At 42.3% G+C, this 21,481-nt stretch overlaps 1 protein-coding gene across 1 annotated transcript in view; it reads right to left on the bottom strand.

The window, feature by feature from the left end:
* Positions 1–21,481, bottom strand: part of LOC144940216 (voltage-gated delayed rectifier potassium channel KCNH8-like) — a 77,543-nt gene that overhangs the window by 4,973 nt on the left and 51,089 nt on the right. The window contains exons 7-11 of the mRNA XM_078866764.1: positions 14,718–14,925; positions 10,531–10,728; positions 8,735–8,934; positions 6,340–6,589; positions 835–1,043 (exon numbers count right to left, since the gene is read on the bottom strand). Of these exons, the coding sequence (XP_078722890.1) occupies positions 835–1,043; positions 6,340–6,589; positions 8,735–8,934; positions 10,531–10,728; positions 14,718–14,925 (1,065 nt within the window). The remainder of the gene's footprint in view (positions 1–834; positions 1,044–6,339; positions 6,590–8,734; positions 8,935–10,530; positions 10,729–14,717; positions 14,926–21,481) is intronic.

Below are 21,481 nucleotides of genomic sequence, written 5' to 3'. Positions count from 1 at the left end.
TACGAACCCGGCCACCCGAGTTCGATTCCCGCTCACGGCCAACAACACCATTGACGATTGTTTGAACCGGTCCTGGGCCTCCCCTTGGCCGACTCAGCCTCAAATGAGTGTAAAACATCGCCACGACGGAAGCAAACGTGGCCGGGTGTGGTGCTGGCCACCCACCCCCTCGTGTGCTGTGCCGGCCTTCATCGGTGTTCGCTAATAGCACTTACCCTACCAGTATGTTAAGGCTATATGGGGGCTCTTTGTATTTGTGTTTACATTGAAGAGATAAATGTGCAGCCATGCAATGTCTTGCACACACCATTGTTGGCTGAAGGACTCCCACTGACAGCCGACGAGCATTGCTCTCATACGGCAGTACGGGTGGGAAAGTGCTACCCTTTACTGTGTGGGAAAAGGTCACTTGGAGGGAACTCAGAGGGAACAGTTGCACCTATGTATATATGCTGAACTTCTTCTTGGTTCTTTCGGTAAAGTCACGTAGAATGGAAATAATAAAATAATAACGTTTCGGCCACAACGCAAGCAGCCGTCCTCAGGTGAAGAACTGTCTTTCTGACAGACAGCGTCTGACAGACCTGTTCTTCACCTGAGGACGGCTGCTTGCGTTGTGGCCGAAACGTCTTTAGAATTATTTTTTTATTAATGTATTATTTTTATTATTTTATTATTTCTATTCTACGTGACTTTACCGAAAGAACCAAGAAGATGAATCCCTGCAGTCACGAAAGCTTTAAATCGAAATATGCTGAACTTCTTTCGCACCCCGTATGCAGCCAACCATGCTAATGGGTTTCCGGGCCGTGTTGGAAGGGCAGTCGCACTGACCTCTCGGCCCTCACGCAAGTTGTAGGTGAGCTCGCCCTGGATGTCCTCGTGGAACTGGTGCGAGTACTCGGGGTAGAGGTCAAGGACGTCGTAGAGGCCCCGCAGGTGGATGCACTGCAGGTCACAGTAGGTGAGGGCCTTCACATCTGCATTGGTCTTCAGCACCTGGTCCTTGCTGCTCAAGTCTGAGCCAATGAGGTCTCCCTTGCCTGCTCCAGATGAGGGCAACACGTCATCACACGAGGTGGTGAATACCACCGAGAGAGACAGGAAAATAGCCACGTTTTCAAATTGTGGATTAATCTTTTCAATGCTGGAATGTCAAACACACACTCGTGTCATGAAATTACTGTCCATCCATCAGTGACTCATCCATATGTTTGGTTCGATGCCATGGATTATAAACGTATTGTGTGGTCTGAATAATTGCTCACAATAAGCCGTGGGAAATGAAATTATAAAAGCGTTGTGATGAAATCATCAGAGAGGTTAACAGTATCGCCTAAAGTGGTAGAGAAATGCGTTTATGTGCAACACTTTAAAAATGATTCAACAATGCGTTAACTTACGTAAAAAAATAAGTACATTGATGGTTGGTATAAGAGTAGAACATTGTGTGCTGAATGATAAAATGAAATTCTAAATTGAGAAGTGACTGACCACAAAACGTTATATTGATCATTTATTCTGTGCACTGTGACATTCCTTGATCTTCCTTGCAGACGTGGCAATGGATCTCAATATACACTTACTTAGCGATAACGGTTCTATTCACTGGACCTCACTAGAGAAAAGTGATTTTCATGTTTTTTTTTAATAGCACCAGCAGTCCAGTGGGACAAGGGACACCACATTCTCGGACTCAGAAGGCTCTGGGTTTGTCCCTGGCTCTTCAAGGCCCCCAACAGGATAGTCGCGGTTGGCTTTCAACGAGCGGCGGGGTTAGATTTTCTAATTGTTTTTTCCTAAAGTGGTGTCCCCTGGGTTCAGTGAGATTTTTGGCAGGGGATCCCCGGTAGCCCCAGGGTGCACACCGTGACAAGCGACTCCTGCCCTGGTCTCCCCTCGAGGCTTGAAGGCGTTCGGGGAGGCTTTTATTTGGCTCGATTGTCTCTTTTAGACATTTTTTGTGGTGTTTTTTGGTTAAATATGGCGTTTTATCCGGCAAGAATAATTCGAGTTTCGGATTTGGTCGTCTGTCTCGACGATGCACCCCGTGTCGTTCCAATCCGCCACGTCAATGCGGGTTGCGGTACGTGGGTGCAATGTGGCACGTGGGCGGTTCTGGCGCATGCGACACTTTCATTGTTCCTTGCTGGGTAGCTTCGTGTTATCTGGGCTTGTCATTATAATCAGATATAATTAGCGTTACTAAAATGTGGCATGCTTGCTTTTTCACTATCATTCTTTGCATATACGACTTGGCATTATGTTTTAGTGTTTATTTGAGTTTAGGTCATTTTTTGCTCTTTGGCTATATAAATTATATTTTCTTAATCCGACATTTTACACTTCCGCTTTATGATGCGTTGGTGTGATATTGCTTTGTTTTATTCCATGCACCAGGTCTTGACATTGTTAAGCAATTATGGATCTTATAACGATTGAGCTCTTTTGCTATTCAATAGATGGTTTGTCAGTAACTTAATCCGGCTTATTGACAAAGTTATTTGGTGCTTTGACTTTTGACATTTGCCATGACCTCATATGTATGTTAATCTTGGGCTGGCCACTTGTGTAAAAGAGATTTATTGCCAAAGAGCTTAATTGCTTCCAGCTTACATCGTCTTTGTCATCTACATGCCCTGTAGTATGCACGTTTGTGTAGATATATATATTTTATTTCCTTGTTTCACCTTCGTCATGGCATGTTGTTCAGCAGTGTAGTTTGTTGTGTGCTATCACGAACCGTATTATTTGTTATATATATATTTATTTGATTAATTTCTCTTTCCTTACTGAATGTAAATTAATGGAAATTCTGCAAATAAAGTGGAATCGTTTTTTTTCATGCAACAAATTACGGTGCGCTTCAGAGAGCCTCTAACTTTATCCTGCCGAATATTAGAGCGTGCCTTGCCAGATGTCAACCACAGGGTATCCTAATCGTGCTGAGTGTAATCACACGTGGAGCAGCATGGTGCAGAGACTGCCTCAGTGTACCGAGGATCAGATAACAAATTGGAAAGAGAAACGTTGACGGCGGAACCCCTTGTAACTGGCTTGAACGCGAAGAAGAAAAAAAACCCCGAGCTACATTCGCAGACACTGAGAGGTGAACTCAACGATGTTAAATAAAATAAAGCCTCACTGAAAAGAAATCTATACTACTTTCTTGGCTGACATTAAACCTTGTTCACTTTTCATCCACTCGTGTTTTTTTGGTACAATGTGTGGTTCAGAGGGGGGTGTTAAAACATTATTTTTGACTTGGGCAAATGGTAATGAAGGCACGCACTAAAGTAATACAAGATGACCCACGCTGCTTTGAACAAAAGTGGCAAATGGATGTGTTGTGCTTCCACTCAACCCTTACCGGTGCCCAAAGCACAGTGCTGACGACGACCTGTGCCCTCACTGGGGCTGCCACCTCCGAGGTACAAAAAACTGGGACTTATCGTGGCAAGACGGGTATCTCACAATGCCCGAAAATTGGAGAAATGCATATAAATGCATTCATCTCGAGTGATGTATCTATTGTTACGCAACTGACAATAAACATTTGTTGTTGTTGTTTTTATGTCCTGGCAAGACTTCTATGTTTGCCATGACAGTGACCTCAAAAAGAGGACGATCCTGGGAAAAGCAGGACGGGTGGCAGCCCCCGAGCGCTCAGCCCTGCCGAGTGCAATGCAGCACCACCAGGGGTTAGGGGAGCAGTGCCACATGGCCATGGCCCAAGGGGCCAGGTTCTGGTCCAGCAACCCAATGATCCCTTTAACTTGGTCCAGAGATGCTCCCTTCCTGCACATATTTACTTCCCTGTATCTGTGATCATTGTTACTGTTACCACCGTTACGAATATTACATTGGCTTAACATTACGGTATTATCACCGTTATAATTCAGTTTTTTTTTCTCTCAAATGCGAATTTATTTCAGAATATTAGCCACTGGGTTGTTAATTACGTGTTTCGTACAGGTGTTACATTTTCATTTCAGGAAGCCCCTTGGGGGGGGGGGTCAATTAACATTACGGGGACATCTCGGCACTGGCACAACGAGTCTGGACACGATGAAGGAGATGCATGCAACCAGCTCAGCTCAGCTCGAGGAGCTGAGAGTATCGGTGTGACGATAAAAACGCACACCCAACTTTTTCCCTTTAAACCACAGAGGGCAAACAAATAATGCGTCTCACAATTACGGTATTAGATCCAAGAATTTTCACCAAGTTTGTTTCTCAGCCAACGTGGCACCTTGTCATCGATTGCTACGTGAAGTATAGATTTCATTTTATTTTTGTGCTTGTGATTTACGGAAAAAAATAAAACGTAGTGCTACGATATGGAGATAAGGCCTATGCTATGTCTTCCTATTTAGGACAGTGCGAAATGTACGACTGGTACAAATTAAACCTTGAAGGGTTTACAAAGCAAACCACGAAAATTCACCTCTGCTCACAATCAATGAGTGATGTCGAAATTGAATTACCTGTGACATGATGCGCCGCGTAGATATATTATTAAGTAATGATTATGTAGCACCAAGGACTGTATATGAAATTAACAGAAAAATCTCAACGCTTTTAGCTTGCGTGTTCTATTCCCATTGTTATAAAATGCGGCCGTGTCTGCAATGTAAATCATTGCACAAGGTAGGTCAACCTCTATGCAATCTGCAGCCTTAGTCCAAAAGACCATAGAAAAGCAATTTACTTCAGTAATTTTCAGATTTGATGGAATCACTGCGTGTTTACCGAGCGGTAAAGGTGCAGCCCCTGCAAATGCGAACCCAGCGGTTAGCCGAAGGGCCTCTGCTGGGAGGGAGCTCTCCAGAGGCCCTCTCGAGGGTATTTGGTCTTCTCTTCCATGCGGGCCGGACACCTTTTGAAGTGGGATACCCACAATTTACCCCACAATTAACCCCACAATTTACCCCACAATTTACACTGCTGGGCGGACAGAGGATGAGAGTTACTTGCGAAAACTTGCCTCAAATGCCATGCCATGCCATTGTTATTTATAAATATAATAAGTAGCTTGCAAGTATTTTGTTCACACACACTGGCTGTTGAACAGTTATGAATTATTACAGTACATTATTAGAATGATTTTTGTCTTTCAGTGGATAGCCTTCAGGGTTCTATTTGTAAGTAGCAGTGAGCTGTGGTGAAAAGGAAAGCATTTATTGTTGTATTTATACTTTCTGTTTCCGTAAAATAGTTAAAATGAAAGAAAAATTAAAAGGTGGATTATGACATTGCAAGATCGTGAAATATGGTGATAAATTCGCTAGGCCTTTATCATGACTTCAAACTAAATAAGAATGCAATTCACTTCATACTAAAAAGGATATATCCAGGTAAAACTACTGCATGACCTATTTTGTTTTTAAAATTAGATTTATGTAGAAAATATGTGTGTGTGTGCACATGTGGGTAGCGGTTAGCGCACCGCACTACAATATCGGCGATCCGGATTCGATTCCCGCTCACGGCCAACACCAGTGACGATTATCTGAACCAGTCCTGGGCCTCCCCTAGGTCGACTCAGCCTCCATTGAGTACCTGGTGCGGTGTGTAAACATCGCCACTGGGGAGACAAAGGTGGTCGGGCGTGGTGCTGGCCACCCACCCCTTCATGTAACATGTCGGCCTTCATAGGTACTCGGTCTGTTCAGGCTAGACGGGGGATCTTTATCGTTGTCTTTTATACACGTGTGTGTATATATATAGTCCGTGGTGAATTATTTACGTGACCCAAGGTGGAGTTGTATTAATGAGAGTCTTATTTAGAATTCAGGGAATGGGTACATCGGCGTATATTCTCCAAAGATTCATGTAACCGCTAACTGGTCTCCACCATTATTTTACCAGCTTGCTATGAACATTCCCTAGGCCATTTAATGAATGCTCCAGAATGCACCAAAGTGTTGCTTCATGAGACAGAAGAAAGCAGCAAATATTCACTTCATTGAACACTTAAGCGACCAACATTTATATCAGCTAAAGAGCCATTCACACGTTTTTTGCCAGTCGTGTAACTGTTACGTGTGCCGGCAGAGCAGCTGAACTGGGGCCAATAGGCTAGAGGGTCAGAATCAGAATATTTATTTAGACTCGGTCCTCGGCGCTAGGCTACGAAGAAGGGGTGGGAATCGGACGGGGTGGGACACGGGGGTGGGGGGCATTTTATTTATTTTCCAAGACCCATGCCGCTGCGTTTTGCATCATTTGAGTTATTTCTTTTGAGGAGCGTCTCACCAAGATCGTGACGTACCAATTCCACTGAACCGGCAATAATGTCCACGTGTGTTGAATACATGCTTTCGGAAATGAGCTCACCCAGAATGGCAAGCACCATGTCATCCTTGAGCACCTCCATGGAGCCGGAGCAGACAAAGTAGAAAGCTTGGAGTGCATCCCCCTGGCGAATCAGGAACTCCCCAGGGGCACAGAACGAGGGTTTAATGCTGAGCGAGAGGGAGCGTAGGCAGCCGCGGCTTGCCGACTCGAAGATGGCAAGCTGCAAGATCTCCTTGTTCATGTGCATGGCGATGTCTGCACGCAGCTCGTCTGGGAAGTCCTTGAGCAGCTGGCGGAGGAGGAGGAGGACGAAGGTGTGACGCTGTGACACAAGTCGGGGGTGGTATGATCCCCCCCCCCCACATTGCAATTGATGCCGACGCTCTGGTGATGTGTATGTGTGCGTCGGATTGAACGTGCGACAGCCGACTGTTTACAATGCGTGAAACATATTCGCGATTGTGAACCTCTAGGCAAGAGGAGCAAACGAGAGAGAACATGCTCGACCAACCACACATGTGAGACGGGCGAACAAGAACATGTGAACCTCCTAATTGTGATGTTTCGCTGAATCATTGGGTAAGAGGTGAATCGTTATTTGCCAAGTTCTTCCACTAATCTACTGATGAGCAAAAGGGACGACATTTATTTATATATAAAATAGAGAACATCACGTGTTTAATTCATTTGGCAAAATATTGCATAGTCCAGAGGGATCACGATGAACAGTACGTTTTGAATAAACTTTGTGGAGACCTTTGGTGCTAAATAAAACCATGACATATTCTTGGCATTATAAGAATACCATTTCAATGTTTGTCATGGGAATGTTTGTGTTGAAAACTGCATTAAAAAAATCGGTCTATAGTTAGGATGGTGAAGTCAGATATGAAATTATTTACAAGTGAGAATATGTTTAACGCAGAGTTGTGTCGCTGTGAAACGTTGGGCTATATAAGGAAAACAATGGTCTAAAAATTCAAAAACTAAAACCTGCCACTTGCCCGGCATCTGCCTCTGCGTATGCTGTTTAATGAGACACTTAAGTGATAGCCATTCCGTAAAATATTACATCTCATTTGTACTGATTTGCAACGTGTATTCCAAATAGCAAAAAAAAATACGAGTTCATTAGTGCCCAGCATTTTGAAACATGTGTCATGTCTTACAGTGCGCTGATTGGCCGCTCCTGAAGAACAGAGTAGGCCAATGATGTTAGGGACCAATGTCAATGAAATGCCACTTTGCTCACGTGATTTACTGTCATAGGGGACTGACTTGGCAGGATGTGCTTCATGTTCTATTGATCCTGCGGCCAATTCATCAACCTCTTCAGGTTATCTTAACTAGGGCACACCAATGCGGGGATGTAACTAATTATCACTTTCCCTAGACATATAATGATTCCCCCCTCGAGTGATTTAGTGAAAATTTCATAATTTTGGGGGATTATGATCCGATTCAAGAACCGATACATTTTTTAAACACTATATTATCCATGATAGAGTTTTTTTGGTTAGATCGCGTAAATATAAACATGTCCATATTATTTGGGTCTTTTGGTAAGGTCACGTAGATAGGTTCAAAGCAATAACAAAAAACTACGACGTTTCGATAGCAAAACATCAGGCGATGACGAAAGACCCAAAGAATATGAATCCCTGCAGTCACGAAAGCTTTAAGTCAAGATATAAACGTGTCGTTAAACCTGCCACCACTCTGCACAGCCAATTAGTAAGGATTGCTACGTAAACAAAACGTGCTAATTCGTTACTCGTTCCGCACCCACGAATTGTAAATTGTAAACGTTGTGAGTTTACTCTCCGACACTCCCCTCTATCGATTATTTCTCGTCTCAGATTTACCATCTCATCTGTATTTTTATTTTTTCTGTCTTCTTTGTATAGTTTTGTACATTCCATTAACACAAATATAACATCATTGCGTACAATTTTGCATAAAGAATTACGTGCAATTTTCATAAATTATACACGGGCATAATAATACTAGGTTTGATGTATGTCTCGTTGCAAAATAAATATCGATTTTAATAAATTAATCGATGCCTTGCTATTTTAACACTCACTCACGTAGCTAATGAAACTTACTGGACATAAGGATCTTGTCGTTTTTTTTTTATATCACAGTTGCTGAGCACAGGCCAAAAACCGCCCAGCGGTCAGCAACAAACAGTTCCACTGAAGGCACATTCGATAAAAGCCAGCAAATTTTCTTGACTCGAGCAAAGTCACACGAATTCGGGAAACGAAACAGCAGGATGGAACTCCAAAAGTGGAGCAGTGCGAGAAAAAAAGTAGAAAGGTGAATTGTTTTCGCCTGGAGTGTGGTAGTTGTCGAACACAGCTGGGTAAGGTACAGAAGCGCCGGTCTCCCCGCTGGAGTGTCCGCGAGGCTGTGTGTGAAGTGCACGGACCTCGTACGTGTCGATGCCGTTGTTGACGGACCACGTGGTCTGGAAGTACTCGAGCATGCGCTGCTTGAGCTGCTTGGGCAGGCGGTGCACGCGGATGAAGTCCTTGAGGTCCTTGGTGCGGGTGTGGTACTGCGAGCGGCGCGAGTACATGCGCTGGATGATCGCCGTCACGTTCCCAAACACCACCGCGTGCATCAGCGCTGCCCAGGGGTTCGCAAACGGAAAGCGTGGTTGAGAATAATAGCAAGTGACCCACACGCTCGCTCGGTGCGGTGTTCATCTCAAGGGCGGTGACGTGACCCAGAGGTCGTGCGTTGGCCGCTTGTTGTTGCAGAGGATCGCGGTTCGAAAACAGCGGTCACCCTGATCAATACTGCGGGAGTATTAACCGTTAAATAGGCATTGGCTGCTCATACAGTGTCCGTTAAAGATCACGGCCATGTCTGCCGACATTAGGGTTTGAATTAGACAAAAAATGTAATAATCTGCAAAATTACCCACACTGGTAGGCTATACTCGTCTGTGAAACAGAGCGCCTGCATCATAGCCTTGCTAATGATTTCATTTGAGATCCTTTGGTTCTGAATGAATGCTGGAAATGTCATGTTTTTGCAATGAGGACCAGTGTCTCCCATAGGACAATCTTTATGGAATTTCCCACAAAATGGTACTTATTTGACCAACCTCAAAGGGGATTACAATGAAGTCTATTGATCGCTTACTAGAACTGGAACTCATATCCTTTAACCACAATGCTATTCGCTGAATATATCATTATGAATTTGTTAAAATGTTACAGGTTATGACACATTGCATGAAGATAATCGGCTCTCTAAGCCATGCAAACGAATGTGTCGATGTGGTTATGACCTATATCCCACAAATTGTGATTGATACTATAACAAAAATGTACATGCCAAAGTGACCTTATGAAATTAATCAAAAGCCCAGGGGTGTTATGTGTGGGTTTATCATTGCAATTGCAATTGTAATTGACAATTATTTTCAATGTCGTTTAATTGCTGAAGAATATTAACCACCCACATTACGCTCACAGACAGTACAGTGGTAATACTTTTTGCCTTGTATTTTAATTTTAAGCGAAGAGAAACCTTCCAATCTGTGAAAACCCAAACTAATTTTCCTGCACCGACACATATAAAGTATAACATAAAGCTGAACAGTTGAAACAAATGCATTTTTACTAAATGTTGCTCTTTGTGGAGAGAGGATACATATTTAACGCATTTTAAAGTAGTTTACGGCTAATGAGAAAGCAGACTGCGTGTAGTATAGAGGCAGAGATAAGGCGAGAGGATGGATGGTTGCTGATTTCCCAGCGTGCGATTGGTGCTAAGATAGTAGATTAGAAACAAGCACTCTACACGGAAGGTCCTCATCAGTCCTGGCATGGCTCCCTTCCACGAGCAAAGAGGGTGAATACGCAACTCCATGTTGTTAATGTCTTCACAAGACATCGTCTGTTACGGTCACCGACTGTGACGCATATTTTGTTTGTATGTACAGTAGAAAAATATTTTTAAAAAAATATATTAAATTAACAGTGAAACGCAGCACAGGCGAAATAAAACCAGACTAAACCCAACACATAAGCGCCTGTTGCCACCAAAAAATATCCCTCTATTCTGTGTTATGAGCCTGTTTGTCTATTCTATAATTAGATCGAATCATGCGTGGAATAAAATACAAACGCTGCTTTGAAGCGGGCCTTCTTTGTCGGAACGTATGGGGGGCTGCAGGACAGATTGATGGATCCCCTGGCCTCACAGCCTTACCTCCGATGAGCATAGCGCAGACGGAGAATATCTTCTCGGCGTCGGTGTTGGCCGACACGTTGCCAAAGCCCACGCTGGTGAGGCTGCTGAGAGCAAAGTAGAGCGAGGCGATGTAGGCGCTGCGAGTGGACGGACCTCCGCCCGTGTTGTTGGTGTGGAACGGTGTCTCCAGCTTCTTGCCCAGTTCGTGCAGCCAGCCTGCAACAAACGGGTCCACGTGGAAAGCCTTTGGAAATCGGTTTGATTGAAAAATAATTGATACTAACCACTGGGACGTCTCACGTTGGATTTGCCCAAATTAACGGGAAGAAAACATTAACACATTGGTCAACAGTACCGCCTGCTAAAAATGACAAAACATAAATTTAAGTCAAATTTTAAGCAATGGCCCGACTTCAGGGCAGAGAGACAGAGAGGGCAGAGAGATTGAGTGATTCGTCGCTGAAAATTGCACGATGAACACTCTCATCTCTGGCCGCTTTCTCTATGCCATGAAGAAGCGCCATTGCCCTAAATGTTGCCTGTTAGATTTGTTTCACACTTCATGGGAGTGTTATTGACAAATGTGTTTTTGTTGTTTATTATTTGCACGCGTGCACCGCTGCCAACACTTTGTCACACATTCGTGTCATATTTACAATGTTTGATTCGGGATACGCTATTAAATAGCTGTTTAAGCTAGCTGTAGGATATACATTTTTGTTGTTATTTTTTTCATCAATTAAATAAAAAAAATTGGCCTGTGTCATTCTTACCTCTGTTTTTTTAGTCGCTATACAAATTGAATACGTTTTTTTCTTTTATGTAAAAACTAAATCACACATGTACGGGAAAATAGCACTCCAATTTTAGGTAATATTAAGCTTGGCGATTACCCAGTGGTGTTCATTTTGGCACACAAAAGCCAATGTGAATTCCTGATACGTGTTTGTGTAATAACGCTATGGAATACACACTGACACCAATAAAGCCGCCCCTCCCCCCACTTCTCAGAAAGCTTACCAATCACAGATTCTGTCCAAATAGGCCTAAACCTCCAAAAAACACAATTCGTTTCTCCCAACACATTAATGCGTCTGCAGCTGAAACACACAAAAGAAGAAATAAATGGCATCCACTCTAATGCTTTTCAAATGTGTTGGATAATCTGCCGCTCGTGTTTTATTACTGGCTTACATTCTCTTTGCAATCCAACTAAACATAGAGGAATTTGATTTGAATGAAGCGGAAGAGATTATGGAAGTCTCATCTGCATGGCTTCTTATCCGACTTCAAATACAATGTATACAGCACTGTATACGGTGTGGTGTGTTTAGTGCGGCAGCGTAGCGGTTAGCGCGCTGTGCTAACACCAGTGACGATAAAACCGGTTCCTGGGCCTCCCCAAGGTCGACTCAGCCTCAAATGAGTACCTGGTGTGGTGTGTAAACATCGCCACTGGGGAGATAAAGGCGGCCGGGCGTGGTGTTGGCCACCCATCCCCTCGTGTGCCGTGCTGGCCTTTATAGGTAACAGCACTTTCCACAACAGTCTGTTCAGGCTATATGGGGGCTATTTGTCTTTATATGATGTAAACACGTGGTGCACGTGTGTTAATGCAGCCCATACAGAAACAAACAACTCGAGGAAACTATCAGAATGCGCGAGCCATGGAGCACACTGACTCTAATATTCAAGTCACGTGTTAGATTCAAGGTCTGGGTGAACTCAGGCTATTTTCCCTTTTAAGATTTAAAAAGTTGAATGAATACTTAGGGGTCGTCTATAAATGACGTTACGCGATTTTGGACGGTTTTGACCCCCCCCCCCCCATCGTCACACGGCGTCACAAAAAGTCAGACCCCCCCTCAAATATGACGTCACAAAGCTCTGCCCCCCCCCCCCCCCCCAAAAATAAAACATGCTTCAAATCGCTTTAAACTACTGTCATTGTAGTGCGTCTTTAATGTGGCGCTGCACTCTGATGTTGTAGGAGCAAACATTTTTTAAAAATTCTATTTAATTAAGTAGAACGTGTTGTCTATATTTGCGCATTTTGACATGACGTCACATTTCTCAACCCCCCCCCCCTCGTCACACATCGTCACAAATGTCTGACCCCCCCCCCTAGGTGCGTGACGTCATTTATGGACGGTCCCTTACGTGAAATATCAACAAATAACACAGCCCCCTATCAATAGAAATGTGAAATTATCACCGTTGGCTAAAATGGTGGCAACGGAGATGATTGTGTCCACTGCGGTGTGTTACCGCATGCTGTTGTTCAGCAAGTATAGACGTTTCGCTCCAACTGCGGGGGGCTTCTTCAGGAACTTAATTCTCCCGTTACGTGGAATAAGCTCTTTAAATGATGTTGGCATTTACTTTGAACGATTTAGTTTCCCAGATTTGCTATGACTAAATTAATAGATTCAGTTTAAAAAATAAAATTCACATTGTTAGATCAATTTATGTATTATTATTCTTACACTACTTCTTTATCCAGGAAAGCCTCATCGAGTCTCGTAACTCCCTTTCAAGCGGGTCCTGCCAAAGTTGTTTCCGTTCGCAGTCGGGGCGAGGTTGCTACGCGTAATCTCAAACGAGTATTCTTCAGGTCATTTTTATTTTCAGACTTGGGATGCTTTGGTTTTAGCTCAGGGAGGAAGCCAAAGAACCCGGGAGGCGACCAATGCAGAACCTGGGGAACAACTTTGAAACTCCCCACAGGAAGACACCCGAGTCGCGAATTGAACCCAAGATCTGCATGCTGTTCGGCAAAATCGTTAACCACTCGGCAATCCTGCCGCTCCGTAGAGCAAAATAGAGAGAAACTTTGGACATCACGCCCAATAAGAAGAGAAACAAGCCTGAATGTACGCTGGAAAGCTTATTGCTCAAGGACACAGAGATTCGACTTGCCTAGCAGTGCACCGTGCCCGCTTGCACTGTCATTGTGTATCACATTCCAAGCAAGCAGTTAGCGAGACGGTGGTGTGCTACTCACACAATGCAAATTATTCGGTGTCATTACGCTCGAGTGACGGTTACTTTTGCAATGCGATGAAATACGTACGTACAATGAATAAGCATCGCAGATTATAAAACGTTATGCGATAATATCCAAAGGGTTAATAACACCATGAACGGATGTACAGTAATTAGTCTCAATTATTTCACCAAACTATTTTCAAATTGTGAGATTGTATGACCAGACAATGCTCTAATTAGCAGGTATTATATTTGTATATGCACATGCTCTTCTCAAAGGTGCACTTGTGAGCCCAGTTAGGCACACCGTGTTCAGGTCAAAAGAGTTTCAGGATTGGAAAAACTGGGAAAGTGGACAAACGAAATCCAAAATCATTGATAAAAATCGACGCGTGCACTCTCGCACTGTCAATATTGTTAATTCTGTGCGTGCAGCTTCGCATACGGGAGCTTAGGCAATGCACTACCAAAACCTGAGTTCGATTCCCGGCCACAGCTCACATTGAGTGTGATTTCAGAACGATCCTGAGCCTCCCTTTGGCACACTCAGCATGAAATGAGGACGTGGAGTCACTCCAGGTCCTCATTTGGAGTGGCGGTTAAACATCGGCACTGCGGAGACTTGGATGGCCGGCCACTGTGCTGGCCACATGATACACTCATGCGCCGTGCCGACCTCAATACTTGTAGGTGCTCCCTAACAGCAAATGCCCCAGCAGTCTTTGAAAGGCTAAATATGTGGTATCTTTTTTTTGTGCTTTTTAAAACATCGTTTTTGAAACTGGTTTCTGGGGTTTATACCTATTCCTGAAGTCGGACAGCACACGCAGATTGTGTGCACGCACACACGTGAGCTCATCTCCACATTTAGCCTGAAAATGTGTATCAGCTGATTTAAAGGTGATTAAACACTGTCTGTTAGTGACATATTGTGCTTTAAGAAGTCACTGGTCATTCAACACATAGGCTTTCGTGACCAATATTATGAATCATATCTTTTTTTGGTCAGATCGCATGAATAAAATGTCTGTCGTAAACCCTCATCCACCCGATGACGCAGGTGACACATTTTGTTTTGTTTAAATGGAATAATACATATTTTGAAAAAAAACAAATAGATTTCTCAAAATCTTTGCCAGTATAATATCGGAGCTTTAGAGGTCCGGAGTCCTGAATGCATTTATCCATTCTACGGCATTGTTTAACGTTCCCCTCACCGATGTCCCAGCTGTGACGGTCATTGGTTTCGATTTCCGCTCTGCCGATCTTGTACCAGATGCACGCCATCCAGTGAGCGAGCAGACCGAACATGAACATGAGCAGGGTGAGCACCACCGTGCTGTACTGCGAGTAGCGGTCAAGGTTCTGCAGCAGTCGCAGCAGCCTGAGCAGTCGCACCGTCTTCAGCAGGTGCACCAACGTTGTCTGGACACGCACACGGAGCTCTGGTGGGATGAGGCAATTCTTTTGCAGAAACAGAAACAATTTTGTACACACCCTGGTGGCTGCGAGGTCACAATGAGTTGGTTTTTTTTTTTCAATAAAAAAAGCCAAGGTGAAGGAATGAAAACCGTTATTCACAACCAAGGGGCGGCCCACTGGGACAGCGTACACTTTTGAAAGTTGACTTTACCAAACCCTCACTCACCAGCAGTGGTGAAGTATGGTCAAACAACCCCAGCAGTGGATTGACAAAGGAACGCACATTCACGTATCCGAGCGCGGGAAAAGAGATTTGCATAGATCCCAGTGATACGAGATCCAAATAACAAAGACAAAGATCTGCCGTATAGCCTGTAACAGACTGTTGCGGCAAGTGCTGTTAGTGAGTGCCTATGAAGGTTGACACAGCACACGAGGGGGTGGGTGGCCAACACCATTCCTGTTTACACATCGCACCAGGTCCACATTTGAGGCTGAGCCGACCTAGGGCAGGCCCAGGACCGGTTCAAATAATCATCACCGGCGTTGGCCATGAGCGGGAATAGAACCCGGGTCACTAGGTTCATAGCGCAGCGTGATAACCGCTACACTACCGCTCCCCCCATATACAACCTTGATCTCAAACACAGATGGTTGAGGTAGGGGCCACTGGGGCTTAACACCTTAGAAGACCCTGTAAATACATGGTCCATATTCCTCATTGTGTCTGGTAATTCCCAACACAACCTCCCAAAGCATCAGGTGTGACACCGCCAATATTAGCGGCCACTTGCAGGGCACGTAAAAAAAGTCTGATGCGCGGACAGCAGGACCGCTGTGTTACTTTACATACTCGGTTGCTTACGTGTCGTTTTAAATGTGCATGTTTAACGAGTGGCTCAAAGCGTTTTACAATTTTGCATGGAGATTTTGTTTTGATACACGCCTATAATAAATAAATGTCATTATACAGTATGTTGAGCAATACATATGCATGTATATCACTACATTTTAAAATAACTTCCACTGGGAATATTGCTTCCGGCTGAGAATCAGGCAAGCAAATGCCTACACATATATTGTTTGCTTATGGAAAATACACTGATGTTAATTAAAAGATGAAATTCGCTGCACATGAAATTTTTATGTATATGTAGATTCTAGGATTATAAAGCTGTGCACAGCATCAACAGGCAACTGAAAATATTAACTTAATTCAAACCACAAATATTGTGTATTCTTAGGTTTTTTCGGTAAACCTAAGAATATGAATCCTTGCAGTCACGAAAGCTTCAAATCTAGAAATATTGTGTTAACAACAAACATTTAATTCGCATAGTCACGATATATTCACTGCGGGATAAAAGCCTTCCGAAGGTGTCACCAACTCTCAGAGTCACATGACACAACAACTCAAATAGACAGCTCCTGTACGTGAACACCTCCAATTAGCACGGTTGGCTACGTACGGCGCTAAATAAGTTCAACGTACATACACATCTCATTGCTTCACCTCCATGGAGGCCATCCTCTTGGATGTGTTCCCTGAGCACAATTGTGTACACTCCGTCACACTTTTTCTTGCGTGCACTTTTGAGCTTTTGTTCAAATGTTCTTTGTCAGTTGACATATTTCTGATCATTTGTCATAGCACGCACTGTTTACTGATTAAAAGCTGTCTTCACGTGGCACACGGGTATGTTGCTTTTCATGAATAAGTTTCATTTTCAAAATAATTCCAACCTGCTCTTGTTCACCTGTTCATTTCATATTTTTTTTTATCGCGGTCTGCCTTCATTGACTGCCCTTGGCAAACTTGAAAAGTAATTTTCTGTTGCTCATTTATATCGAGGCACACTTTGATACTTTTTTTTATTAAATTCCTCATACTGTAGTTCATTCCCATTGGCTGTTGTAATAACAATTTAATTAGAAAATCTGAAATAGGTAAAAAAAACATTTTCACGTTTATGCCACGATTTTCCCAATCCAATTCTTACGAATAATATTTTAATATCGCTGCCAGCAGATTTCAGGAATGCATGTTTCCTCATCTGACTACTTTTCTAATATTTATTGACACTTTCTTCATAATCTTAGTGTGAAACGTCCAAGCTTGGAACTGGTATTTATTAGGATTTAAAAATATATATTTAGGCCTTGGTTTGTAAGAGCTTGGGGTTGACTGCATCTGGTTCTTCTAAGTTAAATACATTTTCACAGTCTACAAAAGTTGCGCACAAGGTATCTGATGTGTTTTAGGCCTTCGATTAGAGGCCAACAGTTATCTAAATCATCAAGTCAGTTTCAATAGATTATTGATTTGGGCATTGTTCTATGACTGAGGAGTTTATTTCCGTGCAAACATTACATAATTCTTCTTCTAATGACTGGTCCTGTTCCTCTGATGTCCATGATTATACCATTTACTGTATTTGGTCCGGGAGCTTTTACGTATTTTTCTCCATACCGTGAAAGAAAGTGTTTGTATGACATCTGGCACTACCCCTTCATCTGAAACATGGCTCACGTCCTGAAATATATGCAATTTATGCCTGAGAAATCTGCATAAATCCCTCTACTCTGTCAAGTGTTATGATTCCATATTTCCCCCAAGTGGATAATCATCAACCTCCTCTTTGCAGCTTTCATACTCCCATTGCTTGCTCGAACATCTTCAATGATATGTTTTATTCTCTAATTTAACTTCTCATTATTTTTCTAACTGTTTGAAGAGTTCTGTTTATGCAATATTTAGTTTCGCATTCCCCATCTCCTGTTTTATTTCGCCTTTTCCTCAACCTGTCTTTGTGGTTTTACATAATTGGTTGTCTGCTTGTTAACCTTTCACATCCCTCTTTTAATGAGCTGTCTTATTATCATTATTATTCGAGTACCATTTTGGCATGGGTTACCTTATGCAAAAGTAAGTAAAAGGTGTGGAGATGGGATGATTGGAAATCTTGACATTGTAGAGAGGAATCAGAATGATGATATTCTATTGGAGTTGGCGGGAAGCAGGGGCATGAAACGAATAAAAAACTTTTTCAAAAAGAAGTATCCTTTTAAATTAACTTGGCAGAGATGAAATAGTGAAATTAGAAATGAGATTGACTTCATTACAGTGGACAGTGCCCAGATTGCTAAAGATATCTCTGTTCTCAATAAAAACTACACATGTGGTGATCGATGCCTGGTGCAATGTAGCCAACAAGAGGGAAAAACTAATTAGAGACAAAAACAAGAGAGTCAACTTAAAACAATCTCAGATTTTAGACTCATTATAAACAACAGATTAAAATGCCTAGAGCAGCAAACTGATGAAATAGTTGTGATCCCGTAAATTGATATTAATCATAATCTGCACTTGTTTATTATTGAGGGGTCAACATTTCATCTTAAAATAATTTGTTTTGCGGAATGTCCTAGCAAAGGAAGAATTCATCGTTCAACAAGGATTAGAAACAGAGTGTCATACATTGATACCCTTAATTGCATTAGGACTAAAATATAAAAAAACGCAACACATTTTGCAGACATAGCTCTGGATGTTTGATGTTTGACCAAATATCAAAACTTAACGTGTGTCATAGAAAATGAGGTACAATATGTAAATCCAATCTTCCGTTTTTATATGGTTCATCAGTCCGAATCTACAAGCATGGCAGAAATGTTAATTTCCCCTCGCTGCTAGAAAAACAAACCTCATTTTTTATTTTCCTTGTTACTCTCAGTCTGCTATATTAATCGCTTGCGTAAACATGACACATTTAATGTTGGTTCATGACATCTTCATTTGATAAGGAAGATATTGTTTTATATTGTGGTAGTTAATCTATGTATGCATATGATGTTGTAATTTACTTTGAACGAATCTTACATTGTGCTACAAAGCAATACAAACGTTATCCATAATAGGTTTTTTTTGGGTTAGATCGCGTAAATATAAATATGTCGTTAATCCTGCCACCACTTGACACAACCAATTAATAAGGCTTATCATGAGAAAAAAATATGCCAATTAGTTACTAGTTCAGCACACCAGTGTGTTGGGAGAGTATTTCACATTTTCCACATTGTTAAATTAATATAATGTATTATTATATTTGTTTTCCCAAGAAAGCCTCACAGAATCTCACGACTCCTTTTCAAGAGGGCACTGTCAAGTCTTCAGTGGGCGAGTGATGATTGCAATGCGTAATCCCGATTGAGTGATTTGATACAAATGCGCAACTGAGTTGCTCCATTCCTCTCGCCGAATTGTTTCATTTCACCTCCATCGCTACGAGCAGATGCTCAGAGTCTCCTGCTGGGTGCTCTTGAATGATGAATCACAGTGACGGGACATAATGAGTCCTCAATTATTGCCATAACTCTTCTGATCCAACTGAAATTGGTTGCTTATCGAAAATTAGTTGACCTCCAGAGTGAACCCTTCTAAATTATTTAAGACCAAACATGGCAGCACTGGATTCAGAATTCTCTATGTTGTTGTTGTTGTGAATAACACACTGCCAATCACTCTGCTTTGTTCATGCTAAGCATTGACTCGTTTCAGAGCGCAGCCTTTTTTTAATGTAAAAATCAAATGCACTTGCAACTGAGCGAGATTATATTACGACAGGGCCGATGAGTAAATCACCCTTTATCATGCTCAATCCCATTAGATCTAAGCAAGCTTGGGCCTGGATAGTGCTTGGATGGGTTTTTTGGGTTAGATCGCGTAAATATATAATTGTGTCATTAAAACCCGCCACCACCCGACACAGCCAACTAGAAAGGGTTGTCACGTAAACAGAACGTGGCCAATTCGTCACTAGTACAGCACACCGGTGTGTTTGAGAGCCAAGCCACAACATTTACAATCTGAGTACGACGTTTCACCAGTAATTACAACCAGCTTAATCAGGCGACAGCCAGATTTGTGGAGAAGTCCACCTGTTTCGTTCCTTATATAGAGGCGTAGATGCGGTGACCACACTTCTGCGCTCTTGCACAAAGTGGGGGGGGGGATGATTATATTGGATGATATTGGTCGCGAAAGCCTACGTGTTATTAAACTGAGCTTGGATGGGTGTTCACCATGTGTGAAGCAGGTAGGTTGCTGTAGGCTGCTTCTGGGGAGTACAGCAACATCCGTTGATGTATTGAACTTTGCCTTCCCAAAGTCTATGCTCCCCACCTTCACCAACCTCCTTGACCCAAACAGTGTGGGGAGGCCATCATCCAGCAGTGGATTGAGAAAAGGTCAACGTGTGTACATATTAGCATATTTATTTAATGATTGTGAGAGTTGCAACTATGGGCTGCTGTATGTATTTGCGTTAAATTTTGTGAATGCTGCATTAGTTTCTGGTATTATGATGCATCCGTGCTGTTCAGGATGATTCAAATAATAAAACAAGACGTTCCCCCTAAGCGCATTTGGATATATGTATGAGATACGCTTTACAAATCTAGTGAGCGCTGATCAAATTTAAGGAGCTGCCAAGAATGTTTAAAATGTTTCCCATGTTTGTCCTCCAATTGCACAAAACGTTAACGCTGCTTACAAAAAGACCCTTGAAACACAGTGGTCATGTCAAATTCTTAAAGCATGAACTCAATGAACTCTTTCCTCTTCCTTAGTAATTACATTTTTTTATTATCACATTGCAATTGTTCCATCATTCTCCGTATTACTGAATTGAAGTGTATGACTACATCGGTCGAATCAGATTTGTCCCAAAATTTTCATCATCTCGTCGTGTATGAATTCAAACAAAACAAATTATATGTGAATTAAAAATCAAGTCACATTTATAAAAAAAAATTGCTTTTTAAAACATTTGTGCAAGATCACCTGTTCTTTCACCCGAATTAATATTTCTTGTTGTTAAACGATGCATTTTATTCGCCATCAATAAATTATATCGCGGCTACTGTAATTTTAGCAGGGCCATTGGCTTCGAGCATCATCCAGAATTTGAAACGAAACAAGGATCGTAAAAAAAAAAACTATTTGATGTAAATTATGTAAAAGTTCTTCTTGGTTCTTTCGGTAAAGTCACGTGACTTTACCGAAAGAACCAAGAAGATGAATCCCTGCAGTCACGAAAGCTTTAAATCGAAAAATATGTAAAAGTTGTCTTTTTTGCGAGTGAATTTTGTCTCGTCCGTACTGTGCTCAACCACCACACCGCAGGTCATAACACTTCTCTGTCTTCATTCGCACTCCTTTACGTAGATATTTATTTATTTATTTTTATCCTATAGGACCAGTTCTTTTCAGGAGATATAAAAACTCCAGTGACTGACTGGATTTAAACAAGTCTTCGTACGTAACACAAGGATGGATGTCGAGTCGCTGGCAAGATACATTTGATTTATTGTAAAACCTGTCAGAAGACGACACACCACCGAAGTGCCAGGACTGCTGGACAGTGACTTGCTGGTGGGATCAATGAAGGACAAAATCAGCACCAAGTCAGTTCCTTTCGCGACCCATTGTATGAATTATAATTGATTTCAGAATCAGAAGATGAATTGATACTGGAGAAATCCCGTGAGCTGTAAGGCT

This window comes from Lampetra fluviatilis, chromosome 2, assembly GCF_964198595.1.
Source record: "Lampetra fluviatilis chromosome 2, kcLamFluv1.1, whole genome shotgun sequence".
NCBI classification, from domain to species: domain Eukaryota; kingdom Metazoa; phylum Chordata; class Hyperoartia; order Petromyzontiformes; family Petromyzontidae; genus Lampetra; species Lampetra fluviatilis.
The sequence above is the reverse complement of the archived record's forward strand: the minus strand, read 5'-3'. Positions and strand labels throughout refer to the sequence as shown.